Source organism: Staurois parvus, unplaced genomic scaffold (assembly GCF_062004578.1).
Source record: "Staurois parvus isolate SC_StPar_1 unplaced genomic scaffold, SC_StPar_1.0 ptg000251l, whole genome shotgun sequence".
Taxonomy (NCBI): domain Eukaryota; kingdom Metazoa; phylum Chordata; class Amphibia; order Anura; family Ranidae; genus Staurois; species Staurois parvus.
Genome location: NW_028318047.1, coordinates 7,573,456 through 7,597,246, shown reverse-complemented (window position 1 = coordinate 7,597,246; position 23,791 = coordinate 7,573,456). Strand labels below are relative to the sequence as shown.

At 41.1% G+C, this 23,791-nt stretch overlaps 1 protein-coding gene across 3 annotated transcripts in view; it reads right to left on the bottom strand.

The window, feature by feature from the left end:
- Positions 1 to 23,791, bottom strand: part of PCNT (pericentrin) — a 184,941-nt gene that overhangs the window by 143,761 nt on the left and 17,389 nt on the right. For all 3 annotated transcript variants that reach the window (XM_089680884.1, XM_089680882.1, XM_089680885.1), the window contains exons 5-15: positions 22,108 to 22,254; positions 20,235 to 21,986; positions 16,845 to 18,948; positions 15,259 to 15,335; positions 15,032 to 15,143; positions 12,213 to 12,459; positions 11,874 to 11,958; positions 10,440 to 10,656; positions 6,226 to 6,377; positions 5,627 to 5,895; positions 1,298 to 1,943 (exon numbers count right to left, since the gene is read on the bottom strand). In XM_089680884.1, the coding sequence (XP_089537010.1) occupies positions 1,298 to 1,943; positions 5,627 to 5,895; positions 6,226 to 6,377; positions 10,440 to 10,656; positions 11,874 to 11,958; positions 12,213 to 12,459; positions 15,032 to 15,143; positions 15,259 to 15,335; positions 16,845 to 18,948; positions 20,235 to 21,986; positions 22,108 to 22,254 (5,808 nt within the window). The remainder of the gene's footprint in view (positions 1 to 1,297; positions 1,944 to 5,626; positions 5,896 to 6,225; positions 6,378 to 10,439; positions 10,657 to 11,873; positions 11,959 to 12,212; positions 12,460 to 15,031; positions 15,144 to 15,258; positions 15,336 to 16,844; positions 18,949 to 20,234; positions 21,987 to 22,107; positions 22,255 to 23,791) is intronic.

Sequence of the window (23,791 nt, the reverse complement as noted above, 5' to 3'; positions counted from 1 at the left end):
AGTCATGATCGGCTCTTGATTTTCCAATTGGGTGTTTTAGGGGATACTAAAGTCTAGTACACACAGATTATTCTTCTATCTTTATCCTGTATTAAAAAAAATACAAAGAAAAACCTGGTTGCAGTTTAACCACTTCAATACCAGGCACTTTCATCCCCTCCAGTCCAGGTCAACTTTCAATGCGGTCTCACTTTGAATGACAACTGTGCAGTCATGCAACACTGTACCCATGACATTTTTAACTTTTGTTTGCAACAGATATAGCTTTCTTTTGGTGGTATTTATTCAGCTCTGGGCACAGGCACAGCGTGTGAGGAAAAGACTGCCGATAGTTTATTTACATGTGATCAACTGTGATTGGACCTGATCACATGGTAAAAGGCCACTGTGATTGGCTCTACCACAATCTGATCAGTTGTGTCCAAAAGGACACAGCGATCACAGGTCACACCCGATACATGTCCCAAGGGGCACGCGGGAGGAGAGGTTCTAAGAGGACATACATGGATGCCCTCACAGAATGAAGGACCGCACTGTAGCCATCTTTCAGCAATAGCGTGGTCTGGAGGTGGTTAAAGTATAACCAAAAGGCAAAAACTTTTTTTTTGGGGGGGATATAGAGTGGAGAGGGATTAGGACATCTGTCAGTTTTTATTACCATCTGTGAACCCATTAGGGAGATTCACCCTATTTGCCCTTTTTACCATGATCATGCAAAGTGAAAAGTAAAAGAAAATTCCAAATATTAGGTTGTCCCCACAAAAGTAATAGTGAAAATCTTCCAATGGGGACATTAGTTCTGGTGACCTGGGGGTCCCCATAATTTGCAGAGATCTCCTCTCACTTCCTGTTTGGCTATGGGACGAGAAGTGAAGAGAAAATCTATGAAATGGGACACATCTGGGGAACAAAAGAAAAAAGAAAAAAAAAAAAATCTGACAAGCGTTATAACCCTCCTTTACTCTATCCAAAATCGGGAGGGGAAGAGTTTGCCCAGATTTCTAGTTTAAATATAAAACACACACGGCTGTGAGATCGACTCAATTTACCATTCCATTATATTTAAAGAAACATTTGAATCCGTTTGCATCATTGTCCTAAAGAACCCAGATTTGTATTATTTTTTTGTTCTTTTATCCTGTATTGGAACAGGACATTAAAAAAACCTGATTAGTTGCCTAGGGCAATGCAAACCCATATATTTAAGGCCTAACGTATGGCAAAGTATGCGTATATACTGTATGTTTATGGGTGTATGTCAGAACTTTGGAAGGAGGTAGTAAGTAAAATTATTCACCTGATGAGCAACTTCCAACTCCTTTGCCATTGCTTGAAACTTCTCTAGGTGTACAGAAGCAAGTTCCTGCCTAAGATACTGCAGTTCCTTCTCTTGTTGCTGTAGACACAGCCTTCTGGCCTTCTCCAATCTTTCCTGAATGTCCTTCTCTTTTTCTCGAACCTGATCTGAAAAACGTATTTCCAATTCTTCCACAGCAAGTGCATGCTCATCTCGGATCTTCTGAATCTCAGTAAGGTAGGAAGACTCCAAGGTGTCCAGCTTTATCAGATGGGAGGCCTCTAGACCATGGATATAAGCTTCGTGTTCCAAGTCACGAGACTTAAGTTCTTCTTGGTGTGTCTGCAGCAACTCTGATAGACAAGATAACAAGTCTGGCTCCTGACACTCTAGATCTAATGACTGAAAATAAAGACCCCCATCCAAATCCTGATGCTGTGTAGGTTTATTTTCCTGTAATCCAGATACACAGGTGTCAGGTTCCCATCTGTGTTTCTCCTCTAATATCAGCAAGTTTAGATCTTCCTCCTGTGTCAGGAGGATGGAGATTAGCTCACTGGGCTTGTCCTTAGAGGCTAAGCTTGTTTGTGGCTCTCTCAAGAGATTTTCCTGTACGTTTGTTTTTTCCTCATAAAACGGCTTTGTCCTAGAGAAACACAGAAAATAATTTACCGCACTAAAAAATTAACCAAGAGTGGCTGTATAACACATATAAGCATACCATGCAGTTTTCAACCGTGAAATGCAAACTGACCATTCGATTTAACATGTTAATAATTAAATGAGAGTTAGGGTTATAAAATAACCATGTTCTCCCAGATGTCAGATTTTCATGCCATCAGGATGGGAAGGGCATTACTGTACAGTTTCACCTTTGTCGTAAAATATCACCTCCCCCCATGCACCAGCAACCAAAAAGCAAATACCCTAAAAAAGGGTCACTAGAGGCAACAAGCCCCCCCCCCCCCCAGCTTTTGGGTAGAGTAAGGAAGAGTAATCACCCGTCAGTTTTATTTATTTATTTTTTTTATTGCCATCTGTGTCCATTGTAGATATTTCCCTTCACTGTCCCGCAGCCAAAACAGGAAGCGAGAGGAAATCTCTCCAAAGTAAGGGGAATCCCAGGATGTCACCAGGACTAGTGTCCCCATTGGAAATTTTTTCCTCCATTCCTGTTCTGGTATCAACCCAAGATTTTAGGATTCTCTTTTGCCTGTAGTGACACTTGTGATATGATGGAGATGGTCATTTGCTTGGCAGCTCTGTTCTCCACAGATCACACAACCTGTCAGGCTGTCGCTGACTGGACTCATCATGGCATTGGTGCAATGGAGCCCCCTTGTATCCTACTGATGAAACCGCTGAAGAACCCACCCAAATCAATTACTCAGCCCTCCTCCAGCAAGCACTAGTATTGTCCCCAGATCGCTCAAAGTGGTTCAAAAGGGTCAATGTTTTTAACCTTCATGCTGCACACTGAAGGTTTTTTTCTTTAATTTCATGCATAGAATGCATCACCCCCACTAATACTCCAAGCCCCCTCTCGATCCAGCAATATGCACTGGAGTCTCGGCTGTTTCGGGACTCCCTCTTCTCAGTGGCCCGAGACAGAAGCAGGAGCCATTGGCTCCCACTACTGTAAATCACAGCCAGTGAGACAAAAAAGAGAGAGAGGGGGTGGGGCTGAGTCACGGCTCCATGTGTGAATGGACACGCTGAGTAGCGGGTGCCTCCATAGCAAGCTGCTTGCTGTATGGACACCCGACAGGAAAGAGGGAGTCCCCAGGAGAGCCTGTAGGGGACCCGAGAAGAGGAGGATCCAGGTTGCTCTGTGCAAAACTACTGCACACAGCAGGTAAGCAGACATGTTTGTTACTTCGTTTCTTTAGAAAAAAAAAAAGCCTTTAGAATCACTGTAATCATCATTCTCTTATCAATGCACTGCAATGGGATCAGACGGGAGGCATGGACTGTTCCGGTGCCTTTCCGGGAGGTGCACCCCCTTCAATCAGCTTAGAGGGGGCAGGAGCTCAGTGATTGCTGTAACTCTGCCTACAGAAATGCCTATTAATTTGCTCCAGACTGAGGTGAAGGTACACCCAGCATTAACATAAATGGGCCAATTGGTATATGCACTTGGTCCCCTGGGGGGGGGTTTGATAAAAGTTTTAAACATATATGAGTTCTTTAAAATCTTCTGTAATGTAGCCATCCCCTAAATCGACCCCCATATCCCATATATGTATAGTCTTTAGATGTAGAAGCGCTACTTCAGTGCATGAACCAAGGGGACCAGTTCTCTTCTTTATGGTTACCCTTTTTCTAGGGCTGACCAGACTGGAGGGATTATAATACAGCAGATTTTAAGTGAACTGCTTTTAAACTTTTGGATGCTGAGCTAGAATCAGCTTTGCAAAGAATATTTAGTTGTTTAAATTACTAGTTACAATATTGTGCATTTTAAAAGTGTGTGTATGGTGTAGTTGTGTGAGAGATGCACGAGCGCCATGCAATAAAGTTATACTTTTTAAACAAAAAAAGGAGGTATAACTTGGTATTTTCCAGGGCCCAGAGAGCCCAAAAAGAATATTTACTTTTGTTGACCTATTAGTTTAGCCCGAGCCAGTTTTATATCACCATAAAGTATACATTTAGTAAAACAATTGGTAGCAGTTCAGCCCATCCACTTAAAATCAGGCAATTCAAGGTGCTTTCACAGAGCTGCTAACACAAGTATATTTGTTATATACACAGATTAAAAAGTGTTCCTTTAATTGACGATGTTATACTCTACTCAAAAAAGTTAAACTCCTGGGATATTGATCTGGTCAGTTAATTAGTAGAGGGGGTTGTTAATGTCAACACCAAAGCAGCTGATATTGATTAACAGATGCACTAGATGGGCAACAATGAGATGACTCCCAAAACAGGAATGGTTTTATAGGTGAAGGCCACTGACATTTTTTTCCTACTCATCTTTTCTGAGGGTTTTTCACTGGTTTTGCAATTGGCTAGGATCAGTGTCACTAGTGAAAGCATGAGGTGATACCTGAAACCTACAGAGGTTGCACAGGCAGTCCAACTCCTACAGGATGGCACATCAATACATGCCATTGCCATAAGGTTTGCTGTGTCTCCCAGCACAGTCTCAAGAGCATGGAGGAGATTCCAGGAGATGGGCAGTTACTCTGAGAACTGGACAGGGCTGTAGAACCCCCCCATGTCCTTTCTGCTTCTAGGCTCTCTCAGACCATCCTAACTGAAAAGCCTCCTGCACCTTCTACAGTTGTAACTTCTTATTCTGCCTCTCCAGTCTTAGTGCCTCACAACAGAAGACAGCACAAGATCATTGACTCGCTGCCTCAAGACCACAGTTGTACACCAGGAGTCTTTTTGGACTACCATGCCTGCCTCAACTACAGTCCACCTTTCCATAATCTCACTGCTCCAGCTCACCAGAGGCAAGATACAACCATTTTATACACCAAGTGTACCTAGGGATGTACTGGGACCTCACACCCTATGTACTGCCCCAACACTTAAGCCAGTAAGCTGAGGAGACTCCCCCACTGCTCTGCCGCCCCGTTGTCGGGCTCCAGCCTACCCACAAACTGGCTGAAATGGAAGAACTAATTTACATAACCTGTGACTCCCCTACCAAATTCACAGCTAAATGGGCATGCTGGTTTCATTTCCAGACGACAGCAGAATTTACCCATCTGATCAACCCCCCTCCCATTTCAGCCTTCACATCACCCTGGCCCAACCTCACACCACACCGACAGAGAAACCCAGGCCTTAGACACTGTTCTATTCACGCTCTTCCCCCCCTCTCTCTACTTCACCCCCTCACAATCTTTCCCTACCCTTCCCTTGAACTTTGGCTATGTTTCATGTATGTGTTACTTACACTTTCCTATTAAAAAAGTGTGTGTGATTAATATATATCATATACACACCCAAACACACACCTCTATTACAGTCAACCTTTGGGCTAATCCAGTGAAACTTCACATTTTCTGAAGACCCGGCCAGTGATTGCAGTGGAATGGTGGCAGTGCAAATGGCCTATATTATCTGACTGTGCGCCAAAGGGGGGCTCCTGAAAACATTTTGTATATTCAGATGTGATCAAGACATGTTTGTGACAGAAATATATATTTGTTACGATATTCTGTATTCAGACTGCAGACACATTAGATTAAAGATGTATTCATTCACATTTTGGATATGTGTGTATCATGTTCATGTGACAAGCCATATTCTGGATGTACTTGTTTTGTTTTGGGAAAAAAAGGCATAGACATACAGCTTAAAAAAGCAACTTACCAATGCTGTGCTTCTTTCAGTGCTTTCAAAACTTGTGTCTTTTCTGCGTACAATCTTTTAACAAGTTCTTTCAACTCACTCGCCATCACATCTTTGATGCTTTCCAGCTCTGGGGCTTTTTGTTCTTGCAGCATCAGATGTTGCAAACACTGTACATGTCCAACATGCTGCTTTCCTTCTACCTCCCCAAAGCTTGTTGTAAATTCTTCTTCAGATAATTCCTTAACCAAGCTGTCAGGAGTTGTCTTTGTCAGGCATAATTTTTGTTCCTGCAAAAAAAAAAATACTATTAACCATGCTAGGAAATATAAAAAGGAGGGCATATACTTTCTGTAAAAAGAAAAAAAAACAAAAAACCCACAGCCAGACTTACAACATATGACTGAAAAACAAATTTTGCTAAATTTATCCAATCATCAGTTCAAAAAAAAAAAAAAAAAGCAATTCTCCAGCAGGGGTGGGAAGGGGTGCCTTTTATAAACCTAACCTCCAATACTCCAGAGGTCAACAGTGACCCACAAACACCCAAAACTAACAGGAGAAATTGCTACATACCTATATCAATCACAGTATAACCATTTGCTGAACAAAAAACATACCTTGTCCAATTGTTTTAAGCCTGCATTTGCAGCACTATTTAACAGTTCTCCAATCTTCACTTTTGGCTCTTGTGGTTCTTCCAAAGCACACAGTTTCTCCAACGGCTGTGTTTTAGGACATCCATCATGCCCAAGATTCATGCTTGCTATCTCTGCAAAAACACAATACCAAAACATCTATCAACAAATAAGACATTAGGGTTGATCTACTAAAAGGCAAAAAAAATAAAAAAAAATTAAAAACCACTACGCACTTTTCAAAAGGGAAACATTTTTTTACGAATTCTCATCATCCAATCATATGCAAGCAAAACCGCTGTTTTATTCTCCTTGTATGCGATTGGGTATCCTTTGCAAAGTGAAGCTTCAGTTAATTTACTAAGCTCTGGAGCAACTACGCCTCTATTTGCCTTTAGTAAATCAACCCTATGGTGTGAGTTATACATTGTAAAACATCACCCTTAAAGTGAAACATCACATACAAAAGTTATGCATATACTCCTCCTTTACTAGAAACTTTTTGGGGAAATGGGAGGTGGAGAAGGAATAGCAGGTACCCAGTTTAGACAGGTACCATCTCCCAATGCAGCCCCCAAGACCCCCTACCTACCAGGGACTGGAAAGGAGGAGGGGAGGGAGCCCAATCAGGAGGAACAGAAGAAAATCTCACAGCTCAGGGGAGGAGGGTACCCTGCAGTACCGGACACCCCAGGGATTATCCACGCCCCACAAGGCATTCAGGGAAGGAAGGGAGGGGGCACCTACTTACCGATATAGTGGAGCGTGGGGGTAAGGCTCCCAAGACAGATCATCCTCTCCACCGAAATGGAGGGGGCTGTCGACCAGGGTAACACTGACACATACTCTGGCGCCCAGTCAAATGCGTCTCTGCAAGACTTAATTTGCTGGCCACCCCAGTCTAGGATAAGACTGTTGCATTTGACCCAGCACGTCGCTAAAGGTCTGCATGCACTTATTGGCCAGCCTGTGGTGACCACTGATCTAGATTATTCAGCTTGTTGCTCAGCCTGGCTGTTGATTGAACCCCAGGAAAAAAAAAAAAAAAAAAAAAAAAAAGCTATAGAACCACAGGTACCAGGATAGAAAGAGGTCCTCACTACTAAAACACTAGGCAGAAATAACTAGCTTGCCTGTGGCAGCAGGTTCATACAAGCTAGTGCTGCATTTTTTCTGCCTAGTGTCCTACTGCTGTAGGTGGCACTATAATCCCTATGGTCAAGAATCAGAAGAGCGTTACCTGTCAATAAACACAAGAGAAATTAAATAATTTTAAAGTTCTCTCTCGCAGTGTAAGCATACTTCTAATTACACCCTAAAAAAAAAAAAAAAAAAAAAAAACAACCCACACACACACCACACGTTCCTATACCTCCCGAGTATGGGTGAAACTTTCAGTCTAGATACATAGTAGGGCCAGGAATTCAAGGTGCATCTTTGGGGTTTCAAAGAACATGAATTGTATATAACAGACATCTAATTTCTGGATTATCTCTTTACAGACCCTGGAGCAGACACAGCAGAAACACCCACAAAATGAACTCATTTTGGAAAGCAAACACTCCAAGGTATTTTCTAAGAGGTAAGATTCTTTTCAAGACTTCATTTTTGCCTCAAGTTTTTGGAAAATGTGGAATGAAAATGAAAATTGTTTTTACACAAAGTTGTCAATTTGATAAGATTTCTCACACACAGAATGAGCATACTTAGAATTACAACCCAAAGCACATTCTTCTACTCCAGCGTATGGAAATACCACACATGTGAAACATTTTCAGTGTTTGGACTGATTATATACCACACATTGTACATCACACAAATCAACCCAATCATATAAAAATCAATGTACTGTAATGGCTGCCTCTATACAAGCAGTCAGGGAATATATCTTAGCGTAGCATCACCTACAGCAGTCCTAATTCCTATAAGCCAAGCAAGCCTAGTCTACTGGTATGAGGCTGCCCCAGGATTGCCATGTTCACTGGCGAGGAAGTACAGTAGGCTAAAGAACAAGTTCCTGTAGTTCCAGGAGTGCAGTTATCCACAGGGGATGGCTGGGACTAGTGTCTCGTAGGTACAGTGCCTTGGAAATATTCATACCCCTTGAAATTTGGAACTTTTATGTTACAAACAAAAACGTAAAATGTATTTTATTGGGATTTTATGTGATAGACCAACACAAAGTGCTTTGATCCAAACCATTCCATTGTAGCTCTGGTTGTATGTTTAGGGTTGTTTTGCTGCTGGAAAGTGAACCTCCACTCCAGTTTCAAGTCTTTTGCAGACTAACAGGTTTTCTTCTAAGATTGCCCTGTATTTGGCTCCATCCATCTTCCCAACAACTCTGATCAGCTTCCCTGTCCCGGCTGAAGAAAAGCATCCCCACAACATGATGCTTCCACCACCATGTTTCACAGTGGGGATGGTGTGTTCAGAGTGATGTGCAGTGTTTCCCACCACATGTAGCCTTTTGCTTTTAGGCCAAAATGTTAAATGTTGGTCTCATCTGACTAAAGGATCTTCTTCCACACATTTACTGTGTCCCCCACATGGCTTCCCACAAACTGCAAAAGGGACGTCTTATGGCTTTCTTTCAACAATGGCTTTCTTCTGCCACTCTTCCATAAAGGCCAGATTTGTGGAGTGCACAACTAATAGTTGTCCTATGGACAGATTATCCCGTCTGAGCTGTGGAACTCTTCAGCTTCGCCAGAGTTACCATGGGCATCTTGGCTGCTTCTCTGATTAATGCTCTCCTTGCACGGCCTGTCAGCTTAGATGGACGGCCATGCCTTGGTAGGTTTGCAGTGCCATACTCTTTCCATTTTCGGATGATGGATTGAACAGTGTTCCGTGAGATGTTCAAAGCTCGGGATAATTTTTTTTTTTTTTTTTCGTAACCTAACCCTGCTTTAAACTTCTCCACAACTTTATCCCTGAAAGGTCTGGTGTGTTCTTTGGCCTGCATGATGCCGTTTGTTCACTAATGTTCTCTAACAAAGTTCAGAGGGCTTCATAGAACAGCTGTATTTATACGGAGATGAAATTACACACAGGTGGACTATTTACTAATTACCTGACTTCTTAAGGCAATTGGTTCCACTAGGTTTTAGTTAGAGGCATAAAAGTAAAGGGGGCTAAATACAAATGCATGCCACACTTTGCAGATATTTGTAAAAAATTTTGAAACCCAATTATCATTTTCCTTCCACTTGACAATTATGTGCCACTTTGTGTTGGTCTACCACACAAATTGCCATTAAAATACATTTACATTTTTGGTTGTAACATGACAAAATGTGGAAAATTTCAAGGGGTATAAATACTTTTTCAAGGCACTGTACACTGTCAGTGGAATGTGCAGATGGGTCAGCTTAGATAGCAGGCTGAGATATGGCAAACAGGCAAAGGATTGGTCCAAGCATCTGGCATAAATATGGTCAATAAAAACTTGCAGACTTGGCTGCACTATTAGGGCTTGTTCATACCTGAGGTTGGGGGTGGTAAAATTTCACAGTTGAGCTGCAGGTTTTAGCACCCCTCAACTACTATCCCCTTTAGCTGCAGAGGCAGCAGCCAGGAATGTACACATGCTGCAGTTACAATGCTTTGCTTCACAGCTGTGGATGAAATCCTACCCCCTGAACTCCCACTGATCGTGACCCATTCAAGTGAATAAGGTTGCTTGTGTGGGGTCCAAGGGGTTAAACCAGGCGGTGATGAGGCGATACAATGCCTCCTCACTGTCAAATGCTCTCTGAAGCGTGATCTGAGTGTGGATAGCTCTTTAGAGAGCATCGCACATGTGAACAAGTCTTTATGGTGACACTGCAACTGGTGAGGCACAGTGATTAGGGACACCGCGACTGGTGAGGAGCAGTGATCATGGACACCAGCTCGGCCATAAGTGTAAATTGGCTTGGCAGGAAATGGTTATATACTGGTTGCCTGATTGTTATGCTGATCCACTGGCTTCAATACCTTGCTGAGCTTGACCAAATATGCAAATCAGAGTAAAGTAAAAAAAAAAAAAAAAAAAAGCTTATTATTGCATACTTGTTTCAGGATACTGAAGAAAGCACTGAAGCAAGAGAGTTTAAACATAGTAGCCAGGCAACAAATATTAACCGAAAAGGAAGTAAAAAAATGGCAGAACGTATATTTCGCACAGGAAGAAACTCCTCACGTTATCTCACCCTTTATGTGCGCTTCACACAATCTGGCTCTCAGATGTTCCATCTCCAAACTATGCCTTCTTTTTAAATTTTCAATTTCAGAAGTGTACTTGTCAGAAAGATCCATCTTCATGTTCAGCAAATCCTCCCGATACTTCCGAGACAAGGCAGCACAGAGATTTTCTATCTCTTGCTTGTGCTTCTCCTGAGATTGCTGCTGAAAAGAAGACAGCTCTTCCTGAAAAACCAAAGTGCACGAACAGAATTACTAAATCACATGAGCATTATAAGTAACACGGCCTATGTTAAAGGTGAAATCCAGATTTACTATGAATTTAGGCCAAGCTGGCCCAAATGAACCATTTCCTTTATTAATAAATACACCCATTGGGGGGGGGGGGGTGCTGTATAAATGTTACACAATGCCTTTTTAAGCAAGTTTATGCCAGACAGGAACTAAAATTAAGGGCCTGGTAGCCCATTTATATTAAACAGTAACTGAAAAGTCCTTTCGACACAAGGTTTCCCATGCAAGGTATTTCAACTTCACTCAAAATACACAATGAAAATGCCAAGCCACCTGGCACTCTGGTTAGAGGTATCACTGCTTGGCCTGGTCTCCCAGACCACTGGCTATTCAGACTCTCTCAGCCTAGGAGACAGCTCCTTGCTGTTCAGGCCCCACATGGTCTCTTGACAGTTTTTCCTGTACCTCAGCTTGCTTCCTCCAGAGACTCAAGAATTCCCTCCAGTCCCTTGACCTCACTGGCATCTGCAGCTTCCTCAGTCTCCCAGACCATCTCTTGGTCTCCCAGACTCTTAGCTGGCCAGACTTACCCAGTCATTGGGCCCATATTCCCCCTCAAGGGTTGTAGTCTCCACCAGGAGCTTCCACCTCTCCTGACAGGGCTCTGTCTTCAGGCTTGCCGCAAAAGCAACTTCTATTCCATCTTCACCACTAACTGCTCTCACAAGCCCATGATTATAAGGGCTGTGTGCACCTGGGCACACACCCTGCTGGTTGTCCACAACACCCGGACACAGGGTTGAAGATCCCATTGTGCCCAAGACTCTTAGGAATCTCCAAACTACAGAGCCCCATCTGGCAATAGTACGATCCTGAGACAGACAGAAAGACTGTCCGAGATGGAGATTGGGATATCATCCACCTGCCTCAGCCAGAGGGAGCCTTGTATTCCTTCATAAAAATGAGTGAGCAGAGCTCAGCTCGACTTGATTTTGTTTTGGGAACACGATGGAAGCTCACTTCTTGCTACCGGAAAACAGCACTCTGTATGTATGTAGCTGATGCAACATAGTTTACAAAGCAATCCCAGCAGGCACTTTTGTTAGTCAAGGAAATAATTTGTGTTGGCCAGCTTGGCCCAAACAATCTATTTAAGTCATAGCAAACCTGGAGTTCATTTTTAATTTGCTACTCTACAATCAAGTCACCTTGTGCTGCCCCAGCTGGTCTGTCAAATGAAGAAGGAGATCAGTCTTTTCACTTTCAAAGGACTCATCCAACGACAAAACAGAGCTATGAAGTAGAGAAAAAAAAAAAAAAAAAACACACAAGAGATTGTCTTATTGGAAATGATTAAAAACGGGTTTCATTTCAGCCCATGTTTCTTACTTGAGCTAGGGGAGACATAAAGGTCAGGAGAAAAACTAATACTTGATAGCCTATAAGAAATATCAACCTAGTAAAATTGACTAAAAGAATAAATCCAGTATATTATTCAATTAACTAAAGTGACAGCAAATGCCTTTAGAAGTGTAGTCAGGGCAAACCTGTTCAGTGTACTTATTTCTTCTCTCCCTTCATAGCTCATTTCTCTCAAACGCTGATGAAGTAACTCCAAGTTCTCTCTATAGGTCTCCTCTGCTGCTCTGGACTTTTGTTCAAAGTAAATTCTCAGGTCTTCCATATCCTTCTCATGTGTTGCATTAAGCTGCTGTTGCTGTTTTTGAAAGTCCTGCTTCATTCTTTCAATCTCTTCAAGATGCATAGACCGAGCAATAAGCTGGTCTTTCAACTCTAAAATAAGCATGTTGCAACAGAATTTAGGTTACTGAACATAATTAAAGCTGAATTGTACGCAGATAATAAACACCATTTGTTATAGGGTGATCCTGTAGGCTTCAGTCAAACTTGCGCACTTTCCTGCAAAACACAAAAACGCAGCCCTTAAGCAGACATCCCACTGTGCCTTTAATTCGTAAGGGCGCGTACCAAAAAGCATGATAGAGAACCATGTGTTGTGGTGCAGCACGATTTTTAAAAAGGGTCAGAGACCTCTTTTGCACATTTCTTGCACACAGGGCAGCCCACTGAAATTAAAGGCCGCCCTAAATGTGACGCACAGCGATGCTCAGAAATGCTTGTATGCTCTGTTGTGCCTGCATGGTGTAAACTGAACCTTAAAGTGGAACTGAACTCAAAAAGTCAGGATTTGCTATGTTATTGGGAAACTTTAGAAATGGTAACTGTACTTAAGCATCACCCTCAAAAAATTGTGCTCTGGAATTTTATAGCATGGCACTTCTTGGAATGCAAGGATGTAAGGGTCCTCCTGTGCCTACAGCCTCATAGCTGTATATCTGACAGGAGAGAACAGAGTTGGTAGATTATCAGGGTGTTGCTGCTAGAGTCAGCCCTTTCAGCAGACTGCAGGCAGTGGGACAATGTTTTCCCTTAGTTCTGGATAGAATTGAGAAGAGTTGGACATCCTCCTCAGGTTTTTGCAGTTATCTGGATAGCTTTACACTCACTTATTCTCCAACAGCAATACAGACAGTACTAAAAATGCTTTTCCTTGGATAATTATGGAAAGGCAGGACCCACTGTCAGGTTCATTTCTGCCCGTTTTCCTGCTGCAAAACATCCCTCACTTCCTGTTTGGGGAAACAGTTGTCAGCAAGACGGGCAGGGGTATGGACATTTTTGAAAAATTACTTGTCCAGGGACTAAAACCAATCCACTTGTTCAGATTAAAAATTTTTTTTAATCAAAACCGTATTTAAATTGGAGGTGATTTTAGGAATGTCTGCAGCTTTTAAAAACAAAAAGGGGCTTTATGGTGTAATATTTTTAACATTGCACTGTTTATCTCCTCCTCCCCTCCCTGCCTGCCTCCAGCACCGCACCCGGGAACTAGCAAGGAGGAGAGAGACCTTGCAGTGTAATCAGCACCGATTGGCTGCTCATCAGGAAAGGGTGGGTCAGGGCTTTTACTTGGATCCCTTTCGCTGCCAGAGCCGTTTTTTGCGTTTAAAAAATTAATTTAGGCCTGAAAATTACATAAAACCCCCAAACATATATTTTCTAAAAGCAGAGACCATAGAGAATAAAACAGTGGTAGTTCCAATTTTTTATGTTGCATATTACCACAAAATGTCAGTAAAAAATACAGGTAAGTTAATTTTAGGGCACAAAAAAAAGCAATAAATTGCCTTATTTTTTTGTAAAATATAAAATATGAGGTTGCATCGAGTAAATAGATATCCAACTGGTCAAACCTTACATTTGTGCACACTCGTGAAATGGCGACGGACTTCAGTACCCTATATTTTCGATAGGTCGACACTTTTAAAGCTCCTTATAAGTCACCAGTTTAGTGTTACGCAGGAGGTCTGGTGCTAGAATTATTGCTCTCATTCTGGCGTGCACGGCGATATGTAACATGTATCACAATCGACGGTTGCATGTGTAGCGTGTGCTTTTACGTTTGTACATGGGTATATGTGTGGGGGGGGGGGAGGAATAGTATGTGCTTGTGTGTAACTCATTTTTTACAATAGAAAAAAAAAAAATTTTTTTTTTTTTTTTTTTTACATCACATAGCTGGCATGTGATGATTTTTGGTGACAAGTTTGCTAAGACATCCAAGGTCTATAAGACCCTGGATGTCTCCCCTCTGCTCCACTGAATGTAATATGGTGCACATCACACCATACCACAATCTTTCCCAGGGATTGCATTAAAATCTCTCAGCGGGGACCTGAAAATTACATGGTAACGTCACTTCCTGGTCAGCACAAGAAGGGGAGGGGAGTGGATTTGTCCGCTCTTCTCCCTCACCTCTAGTCGATGGCGAGCCGGGCTTGCAGATGAGCAAGCGGAACTCGGGAGACCTCATGCCGAGGGTGCGGAGAGGCTGACACTGTGTGAAGCAAATCGGTGGCAGCGCTGCCGCCGATTGCTTCACCTGACAGGTGAGCCCTGCTGCTTGCCCACAGCAGGGCTAAAGGCAGAAAGAAACTACATGTCCCGGGCATCAGCCAATAGGAATCCAACATCCCTGACAGGATAGGAGGGTAAATATCTCTAATAGAGCACTGGCTAACAGTAAACCTATGACAAAAGTTCTAATCCTTAGCAAAAACAGGAAAAAAAAAAAAAAAAAAAATCTGGTTTGATATACAAAGACAATCAAGGTTTGAACCCTCTGACTCTGCGGTCCGGCAAAAATTGAATGAAACGCAAACATGGCGGGAATACAAACATTTTTCCAGACCAGACAGTTAACATGTGCATTTTAACTGTGTTTGCTTGCAACAAGAATCAAACAAATTTAATAAGCTAGTATCATGTCTGTAAATATGCTTACCATTCAGTTCTTGTCGACTTGCTCGAGAGCTATTAATCTGAGAGAACAAGAGTTGCATCTCTTGACTTGAATGAATTTGCAGTTTCTTGTGAATGATATGCACTGAAGCCACCTAAACGAAGCATATAAAATCAGAAATTATAATTTTAGGATATAGATAGACTATGAAGTGCTATAAAACTAGTGGCATACTTAATTTATAAAATACAAACATGCAAGCCTGGTACCTGACTGTGTATTTGTTGTCCCAAATTTTCATCCTGGTCCAGTAAAGATGAAGTCTGTGGTTGGTGAAGCTCATCTCCTAAAGTTGTAGAATTACATTTAAAATCAGTACAGATGACAACTAATCTAAAAATATTGCTAAAGAAGCAGAAGGAAGACATGGCATTAAAACAAATAAGTGAGAAAATATTTCGAAAATGAAGGGCTTAAAGAAAAAGATTAGGTTAGACTATGGGCCCATGTTGAGAAGAAATAATGCACCTACAGTCAGAAGAGGTCAAAAAGGAACAGGAGGTATGGTAAACTACAGTCATGTAAAAGAAGGTGGCTGTCTAAGGGTCTAGCTTTGAAACATACTTCTGCATCAGTCTGGGAACTTTTAATACTGAACTGGAATGGAGCTTTAGACAGAATTAGTGAGCTCCAGCTCTTAGCAAAGCTTGCTAAAGCCTCCAAAATAACAGATAGACATATACAGGATAGATGAAGGAATCTCCAGAGCAGGCTAGATTCGGGTAGCTGCAAAGACTGCATTGGATACGAAGCAGTCACTGTTCAGCCTAAATATTTCCATTCAACTGATGGAAAATGATGCGCAGATTTTACTTGCAGAGATATCAGTTTTCATGCGCACTTCAATGACCTGTATACATGTTGCAGATTCCGTCGCAGAAAAAAATCTGCATGTGATACTAGTGTTGTGGTGTGTAAAGGGCACAGAGAACAATTGATTTCTCTGTGCCCTTGCAGAACACATGCAGAAAAACTGACGTCTTTGCATCATGGTGTGAACAAGCCCTTAAGGGGTGAATAAGGCCTAAATCAGCTTGTTAATTCAGGGGGTTTCAGTTAGTGCAGCAAGAATCACCCAAAATGTTAAATTTCTATGGTCAACTTCAGTTTTAAAAGCTAGAGACAGTATCCCTATTCAGGAGTATGTACATCCAACATTTCATATTCCTGATATTTGCCTACTGTACCTGTGTACTTGTATGAATAAGCAACCTGTTATCTTTGTATTACTTCCTTTGTGTAAAGTCCCTGGTGTTGCCATCAGTTCCCCTCTGCCTTCCTAATAAAAACTGACCGCACTAGGCAGAAGAGTACATCATGGTCAGTTTCGTAGATGTGCTGGGAACTAGCCTGTTTTCCTCCAATGATCAGACTTGTCCTGACACTCCACTCCTATATAGCGGTTCACTAGGAAGATCAGTGCGATTGCCTTTTCTCCTCTCCCAGCTCTTATGCATCCTAGAACTAAGGACTAATGTGACTACTTATAAAAATAAAAAAAAAAAAAAATTCTAAATACCTTTTTTGTATCTATACACAAAATGTTTTGCCTTGCTTTTATATTTTAAACTGAATGGGTTATTTTACAAGCTGAGGGGTAGCAATTGCTTTAGGGTCAAAAGCCCAGATTAGGGCCGAAGCATTAAAGGGTTTTAAGGAAGTTGCTTAAAGTTTGTTAAATAGCTTGCTGAAGCAGATTAGAGTTTAGAAGGTGAAGATTAAATAATATCCATGTCTTTATGGCCTGGTATATTGTCTGTTACAATTAGTAGATTAAATATCTAACTTTTTTCACCTGGGTGAATGTCCTTCGACTCAAAGTTCTTCAGTGCATAATGCTCTTGTATGGTCTCCATCTCTTTTCGATAATGTTCCTGAAGTTCTATTATCTTTGCTGAATGTCCCTCATTTTCTTCAGAGTGCTCATTTAGGTACTTTTTAATCTCCTGAAAATTACAAATCACCAATTGGTTTATTTGTTTTGAAAGATTTGCTAACTTATTCTCCCATTCCATATTTTCCAGTTTGTGAAATTCCAGTAGGTCCTTCACCTCCATGTTATGCTGTTCTTTAACCTTTCTTAAATCTTGTAAACTCTCCTCCAGTACCAATTCAGGATCATCTGCATTTTCACTTTTCACAGACATATCTTGCGTCTTCTGGAAACTTTGTATATTCATACTCTCCCATTGTTCCTTTTCTTTTGCATGAAGCTCCACAACTTTCTGCATTTCTCTGCTGTGCTTGTTTTGAATATCCAAGAGAGTCTTTGAGAATTCTTCTTGAAGTTCTTCCAACATCTTTGAGTGATGTTCTTCTTTCTGCAAAGAGACTTGTAAAAGTTCTTCTCCAATACGCTTCAGCTCTAATGAATGCTGGTTCACCAGAAGATCTAGCTCTTGAGAGCATTGGTCTCTCTCTTTTTCCCACTCTCTCTTTTGTCTTTGATGTTGTTCTTTTTCTTCTTTCATACCATTCTCATGTTGCTCTTGTAAATGCTCAATTGTCTTCGAATGTCCTTGCAGCTGCAAAATCTTTAAAGAAATCTCATCCTGTAGTTGCTTTATCATCTCTGACTGTTGCAATCTATCCTTATTCCAGTCTTCTCTCTCATGAATGAGGAGATTGTGAAGTGCTTCCACTTCTTTATATTGCTCTTTAAGCTGCAGTATTTCTTTTGAAAATTCCTTTTGTTGTTCCTGCCAAAGCTGTTTTTCTTGAAGATGAGTATTACATAGTTGCTCTTTTTCCTGGTTATGAAGGCTTTGTACCTGAAGCATTTCAGATGAGTATTTCTGCGATAATTGCTGAATCTCTTCTTTATGCAACTCATTTTGTTGCAAAGTATTTTGTGAAAACTCCTCTTCTAAATGCTTTAGTTCCTGGGAATGCTGGTCTATCTGGTTTTTCCATTCCCATTTCTCCTCGACATAATCTTCCTTTATCTTCTCAGTTTCCTGGGTATGCGGTTTTAGTTTAATTACTTCCACTGCATGTTCTTTCAATAAATCAATATGCTCCAAATTTTGATTTTTGAAGGTTTCCTCAAAATGTTCACCTTGAAACCGTTCCAAGTTCTCACAGTAGTAATTTTTCTGGTTTTCCCACTCTAGTTTTTCCTTTGCATAAAGCTTTTCCAAGGTATCTTTTTCTGTATTATGCAGTTCCTGAAGTTGTTTTATTTCCTCAGAAAATTCAAGCTTAATTTTATCTGTCATTTTTGACTGCAACTCCTGCTGCTGCAAAGTGTCTTGTAGTTTTTCTTCTCTTAGTAGCTTTATTTCTTTGAAATGCTTGTCTTGCTGTGTTTCCCACTCATCATAGCGAGCTTGTAGGTCTAGTTTTTCTTTTATATGCAATTCTTGCAGATCTAAAATTTCCTTTGCATGCTGTTCCTTTAGCAAGTCAAAGTCTGTTGCCTGCACCTCAAGCTGTGCTGTTTTCTGGGCAAGTTCGTCTTGAAGAGGTTTCATATCTTTGAGATAAAGTTCATGTTGCTTCTTCTGCTCCTCTTTTTCCTTTCCATGAAGATCTGTTAACCTTTCCATTTCAAAACTAAACTTTTGCTGCAGAACCAAAGCTGCTTTTTTATTTTCTTCCCTTAGCTGTTCAATCTCTAATGAATGCTCTTCTTGCAGTTTCATATTCTCCTGTGAAAGCTTAGCTTTAAGATTCGTCAACTCTTTATTATGGTCATCCTGTAAGCGTTGCAATTCAAACTGATGATGGCTCTGAAGAAGGGCTACCTCCTGAGATCGTTTTTCATTTAGGGTCTCTCGAAGTTGTACCAAGGCACTCTCTTTTTCTTTGAGCAGGTTTGCTTGACTTAATTCTAGCTGGACAATATGCATGTTGGTCAGACTAAGTCGTAAAGCTTCCAGGTCCACATTATGCACATGCTACAAACATAAGGCATGAAAAAACAGTCAATTACTCACAAAAGAAATAAAATAAATCCATATCCTTCATACATACATCTTTTACACCATAAATTTCCTAAATGCAATTTAACATTCTACCAAAGTAGAATAAGAATCAATGGAAATATTTGGTAATTAACCAACCATATGCATATGTTTGGCCTCGGTATTTGATAAAACCATAGGAAAGCTTAAAATGTAGTTTTGACCACTTCCCTTCAAGCACTTTTGCAATTTATGTCACATGGTATTTACGCAGCAATTTTTCAAGCATAATTTTTTGGAAGCAATATACTTTAATTTGAATGCAAAAACACTATATATAAACAAATTTCTTGGTAAACAAGATCATGTTACGCGGAGTAAACAGATACCCAACACACTTTAAAACTGCACACACTTGGAATGGAGCCAGACTATGGTACTTAAAAAATCTCCATAGGCAACATAGCCTGTAGCTGCAGGCATCATCCAGATATCTTCACTCAAAACTCCAAGGCGTCATATGGCATCCTATGGGCAGGAAGTGGTTAAAGAGTTAGTTCAAAACCACCCCCTCCTCTTCCCCTTTCTCACTGTCCTTAGAAGTCAGTGTCCACACAGCCAGTGCAGCAGTCCAGGGAAATAGCCACCCCTACTTTTCTCCATCATTGTGCCGGACTACCGAAACGGATCAGAGCGATGCTCCGTGTTCCCGTATCTAATCAGCATTACTCTGATCCGTCCCGGTAGTGCTGCACAAAAGAAAGGGGGAAAAAAAAAAAAAAAAGTTTACTTTTGCAGTGGGGCTGCTGTGTACACATTGCAAGAGTCAACTGCTCCTTTTGTCCATGGGAGAGGAGAAAGTTCTATAAAATCACCCGATTTTCCACTCCACCAGCAAATAGTGCTCCCGCACAATCCAGCAGTGGAATGTTCCAGGTATCCACAGCAGGCCTATTGAGCATGTTCTGGGCTTAATGACATCAGGAACAATCCATCATTCAAGACTGCTGGAAAGCAGGGGTGCAGGAGCTGCAGGGACTGGTCTTGCACAGGGAGGATCAGGTAAGTATATCTCCTGTCTCCTCTCCCCTTGACAAAAACAAGCAATTAACTCTTGCAGTGTTGGCGCAGCCATATTGCAAATAAAAACTTTCCTTTTAACCGGAGTGCAACTTTAGGCCTTGAGTCAAAGCATCTGAAAATGGTGCCAGAAGGAACCATCAGGTCTAGCAGCTCCCCATATAACAAAAGCAGACATACTGCATTACTCCTTAACTCACCTGTTCCTTTAGTTTGCTTTGTAGACCGTCATTCACTTGCTTTAGTAAAATTACTTCTTCGTGCAAGCTCTCCTTCCTGAAAAACTCTTCTTCTTTTGCTTTAATTGCCTCTTGCAGCAACTGTTGTTCCAGGCCTTTAGAGTTCAGTTTGTTATCAAAGTCCTGACGTTCAGATTCTCTGACCTTTTCAGAGTCGTGCAAATTCTGGGCAAGATTAACATTGCTAATCTGTAGGTTTTTATTTAACTCTAGGGTCTTTTCTAGCTCTTTTTCCACCACAGCCAGCCTATTTTCCAAGAAAACATTTTTATCTGCAAATTGTGATAACTCTTCATCTTTAGCCAGCTGTTGGTTCTGTATCTCGTTAAAATGCTGTCCCTGACTTGACATTACTTTAAATTCATCTCTCTCTTTCTTAAGAACTTCAATTAGTCTTTGCTGTTCGTCTGCGTTTCTATTAAATGTCCTTTCTCTGTCTAGTTCCAATTGTGTAGTAGCTAGATCAGCTGTCACTTCTCTCCATTTATTTATAGCTTCTTCGAGAGACTCAGAGCACATTTGTAATTGTTTCTCTTTCTCCTGAAGTTGCACCATAAGAACACTGCATTTCTGAAAAGCATGGTCAGCAAAATCAGGGCTTTCTTCACTTTTCTCATCTGAAAATCCTAAATTTTTTGATAAATAAATGGCAAAAGACTCGGGATCCAAAACTGTGCCCAGAGATGCAGCACCTGATAAGACACCAGTGATCGGCATAGGCGAACAAAAGAGTGGAAGGTTTCCTTCTATTGTGGAGCTGATACTTTGCTCTAGCATAAAGTCACTATCCAGTTCAAATCTGCTGTGGTCCCCAACATCTTCATGACCATAGGACACTTCAAGCAATTCAGGCTGGCTAGGCATCAAGTACTTATCCATGGAAGTCAGGCCTTCATTAGAAGGAACTGGTTCATTGTAATCTTCCTTGTGAAGTGGAGCTGTATTTTTATACTCATTCATGGCTTTCACCCGGCTTAAATTCTTCTTGATGTCTTCTAGTTCATGCCTGAAATGATCTTCCTTTAAATCATTTTCTTCATTTATGTCAAAACCTTCCTTTTTGTTACTTGACAATTTCTCACACAGCATTTCTTTAGTCTCCTCCATGCTTTGAAGTTTTAGTATGTATATTTGTAAGTCTCTGTCATGTCGTAGTTTTAATTTTTTACTGTTTTCTGTTTCAAGCCTCAAGCTTTCCTTCAGATCACGAATTTCTTTGTTAAAGTGATCCTTGTCAGCTTTGTCCTGAGCTGCAGTCTGCTCTGCTTGATGCAACTTTTCCTTGAGGCTCGACACCTCACCATTGTGCCTCTGTTCCCAAGATAGTCTTTCAGTTTCAAAGTCTTTCATTTGTTTTTCCATCTTCTTGATCAAAGATTCTCGAACAGACTCCGATTCTGCCAATCTCTCTTTTAAATCAATGACAAGCAGGGAGAGAGACTCAATGCTGTCTTGTCCACTGATAAAGAGTCTTTGCATTTTGCCACCATCTTTATCATTACCTGAACAAGGTGTGACATCTGGTTGAATAGGGATGGATATGCTAGGTTTTAGATCTAGAACCTCCTGATTTCTTTCAGAAACTTCCTGCTGCAGATGAGTGACAGAACTTTCTGTTAGATTTAGTTTCTCTTGAAGGATTTGAAGTCTCCTTTGCTGTTCATGCAGCAAATTTTCAAGTTTTGCCATTTGGTTATCCTTTTCTTTAGTAGTCTGAAATAAACATAATTATTTGTGGTGCTGCTGAAGAGTATACTTCCTAAACAGTCTACACATTCAGTGGAAAAAAAAAAAAAAAAAAACACATTCTTAAGCTGTCTGAATAAACAGTTACCTTATGAGAGGTTTCTAACGCTCTTTCTAGGTCTCGTGCTCTTCTGACAGTTTGATTCATGAGGTCACTATGGATAACAGTAAACTGTTGTTCGGCCTGATGTAGGGCCTTCTTTCCTAGATTTTTGTTTTTCAGAACCATACTAGCCTATTAAAAAAAAAATTGAACACTGTAAAACAGACCTAAAGCATATTGGAAAATACAAAAAACAAAAAAAACCCCAAAAACACACAACACAGAAAAATCTTTTGGGTTCAGTAAAATGGATAACTTTTGGGAGGGAGGGGGCGGACGCACACACACACTAAAGCGGTGTGTTCTGTCAATACTTAAAGAGGAACTTCAGTTGTGTTTGAAAAAAAGATTAAACGTCAACAGCTACAAGTATGGTAGCTGCTGACTTTTAAGAAAGCAACATTTACCTGTCCGGAGATACAGTGTAGTTCTCACCAGGGCCAGTTGTTCAGGTCACTGGTGCCACTATGTTGACTGGGAAGCGGCTGAGACTCTTTGCAGCTTCAAAGCCGTCTTCCCTCTGTGCATGCGTGACCCTTGTCCTGTGAATGGTCCAGCAGCCTCCTAGGACCTGTCATGTGTCCCAGAAGTTTGGGGGTGGGGGTAAACGTCTGATGGGATCACCTAGGTGGGAGTTCCACTTTAAGACAAACAAGTGGCCCTCCTAGTACACAGGTGGAGAGAACCTGTCTATCTCTGTTTCGGGCATAACCATCCTAGGAGCTCTTTGGTATTCTCAGGTGAGTGAACGAATGGGTAGGATGAGCTAGTGCAAGGGAAAAAAAAAAAAAACTCCACCTGTAATTTGATTGGTAGAGGTGCCCGATGCAGTAGTTCAAAGGATACGCACAAGTAGTCTGCTTTAATAAACCATCCACAGGCTATATATAATCCACCTAGATGACATCACTGCCACAAACTCTACATTCCACCTAGTGGCCAATATAAAATGTGAAAGGATTAATGGAATATAACCAAATCCATTTTGTATACACTAATACAAGATGCTTGTTTAACATACACATATATATGAACTTTGTACAAACAAAACTGTCCATGCCAGCTTCAAGTAGAAATAAGTGTTTTTGAAAACTTAAAAAAAAAAAAAAGTAGAAAAGCTTTACTCTCATTTCTAAAAATTTGTAACCACAGCTTGGGCGTTGGGCCAGATTATAGCCATAGTCTGGGCGTTAGACCAGATATGGTGTGACAGATAAAGCAGAAAAGTGTAAATGCAGACCTCATACAAAGAATTGTTGAGTTAAGGTAAAAATAATGTACATGTATTTGATTGGATGGTCTGAAGGTGTGTCTGCCCGAAGGCTACAGTATAAAAACCCTGATGTTATACCAATAAAGCTGAAGTGTTAGCAATCACAACAGAGGTGACTTGAGTGCATTCACTTTCCTAGATCTCGTAGCTGTGTCCAGGTGTGACCATTGGTACCTGAGGGTCCCCCCAAGGAAAAGAAAAAAAGACCACCTACCTACCTGCAAAATGTTCCTCAAGTGGAGCACATTACCAGGCTAATACTAGACACCAATTTTTTTTGACCTTGAACTGAGGAAGTGGCAATTTTAAGCCACAAAATGTTTTAGTCTGTGAAAAAGTAAAATGAATGAATGCTTTACCAAAGCAAGAGACTCATGCCTATCCTTTGAACCACAT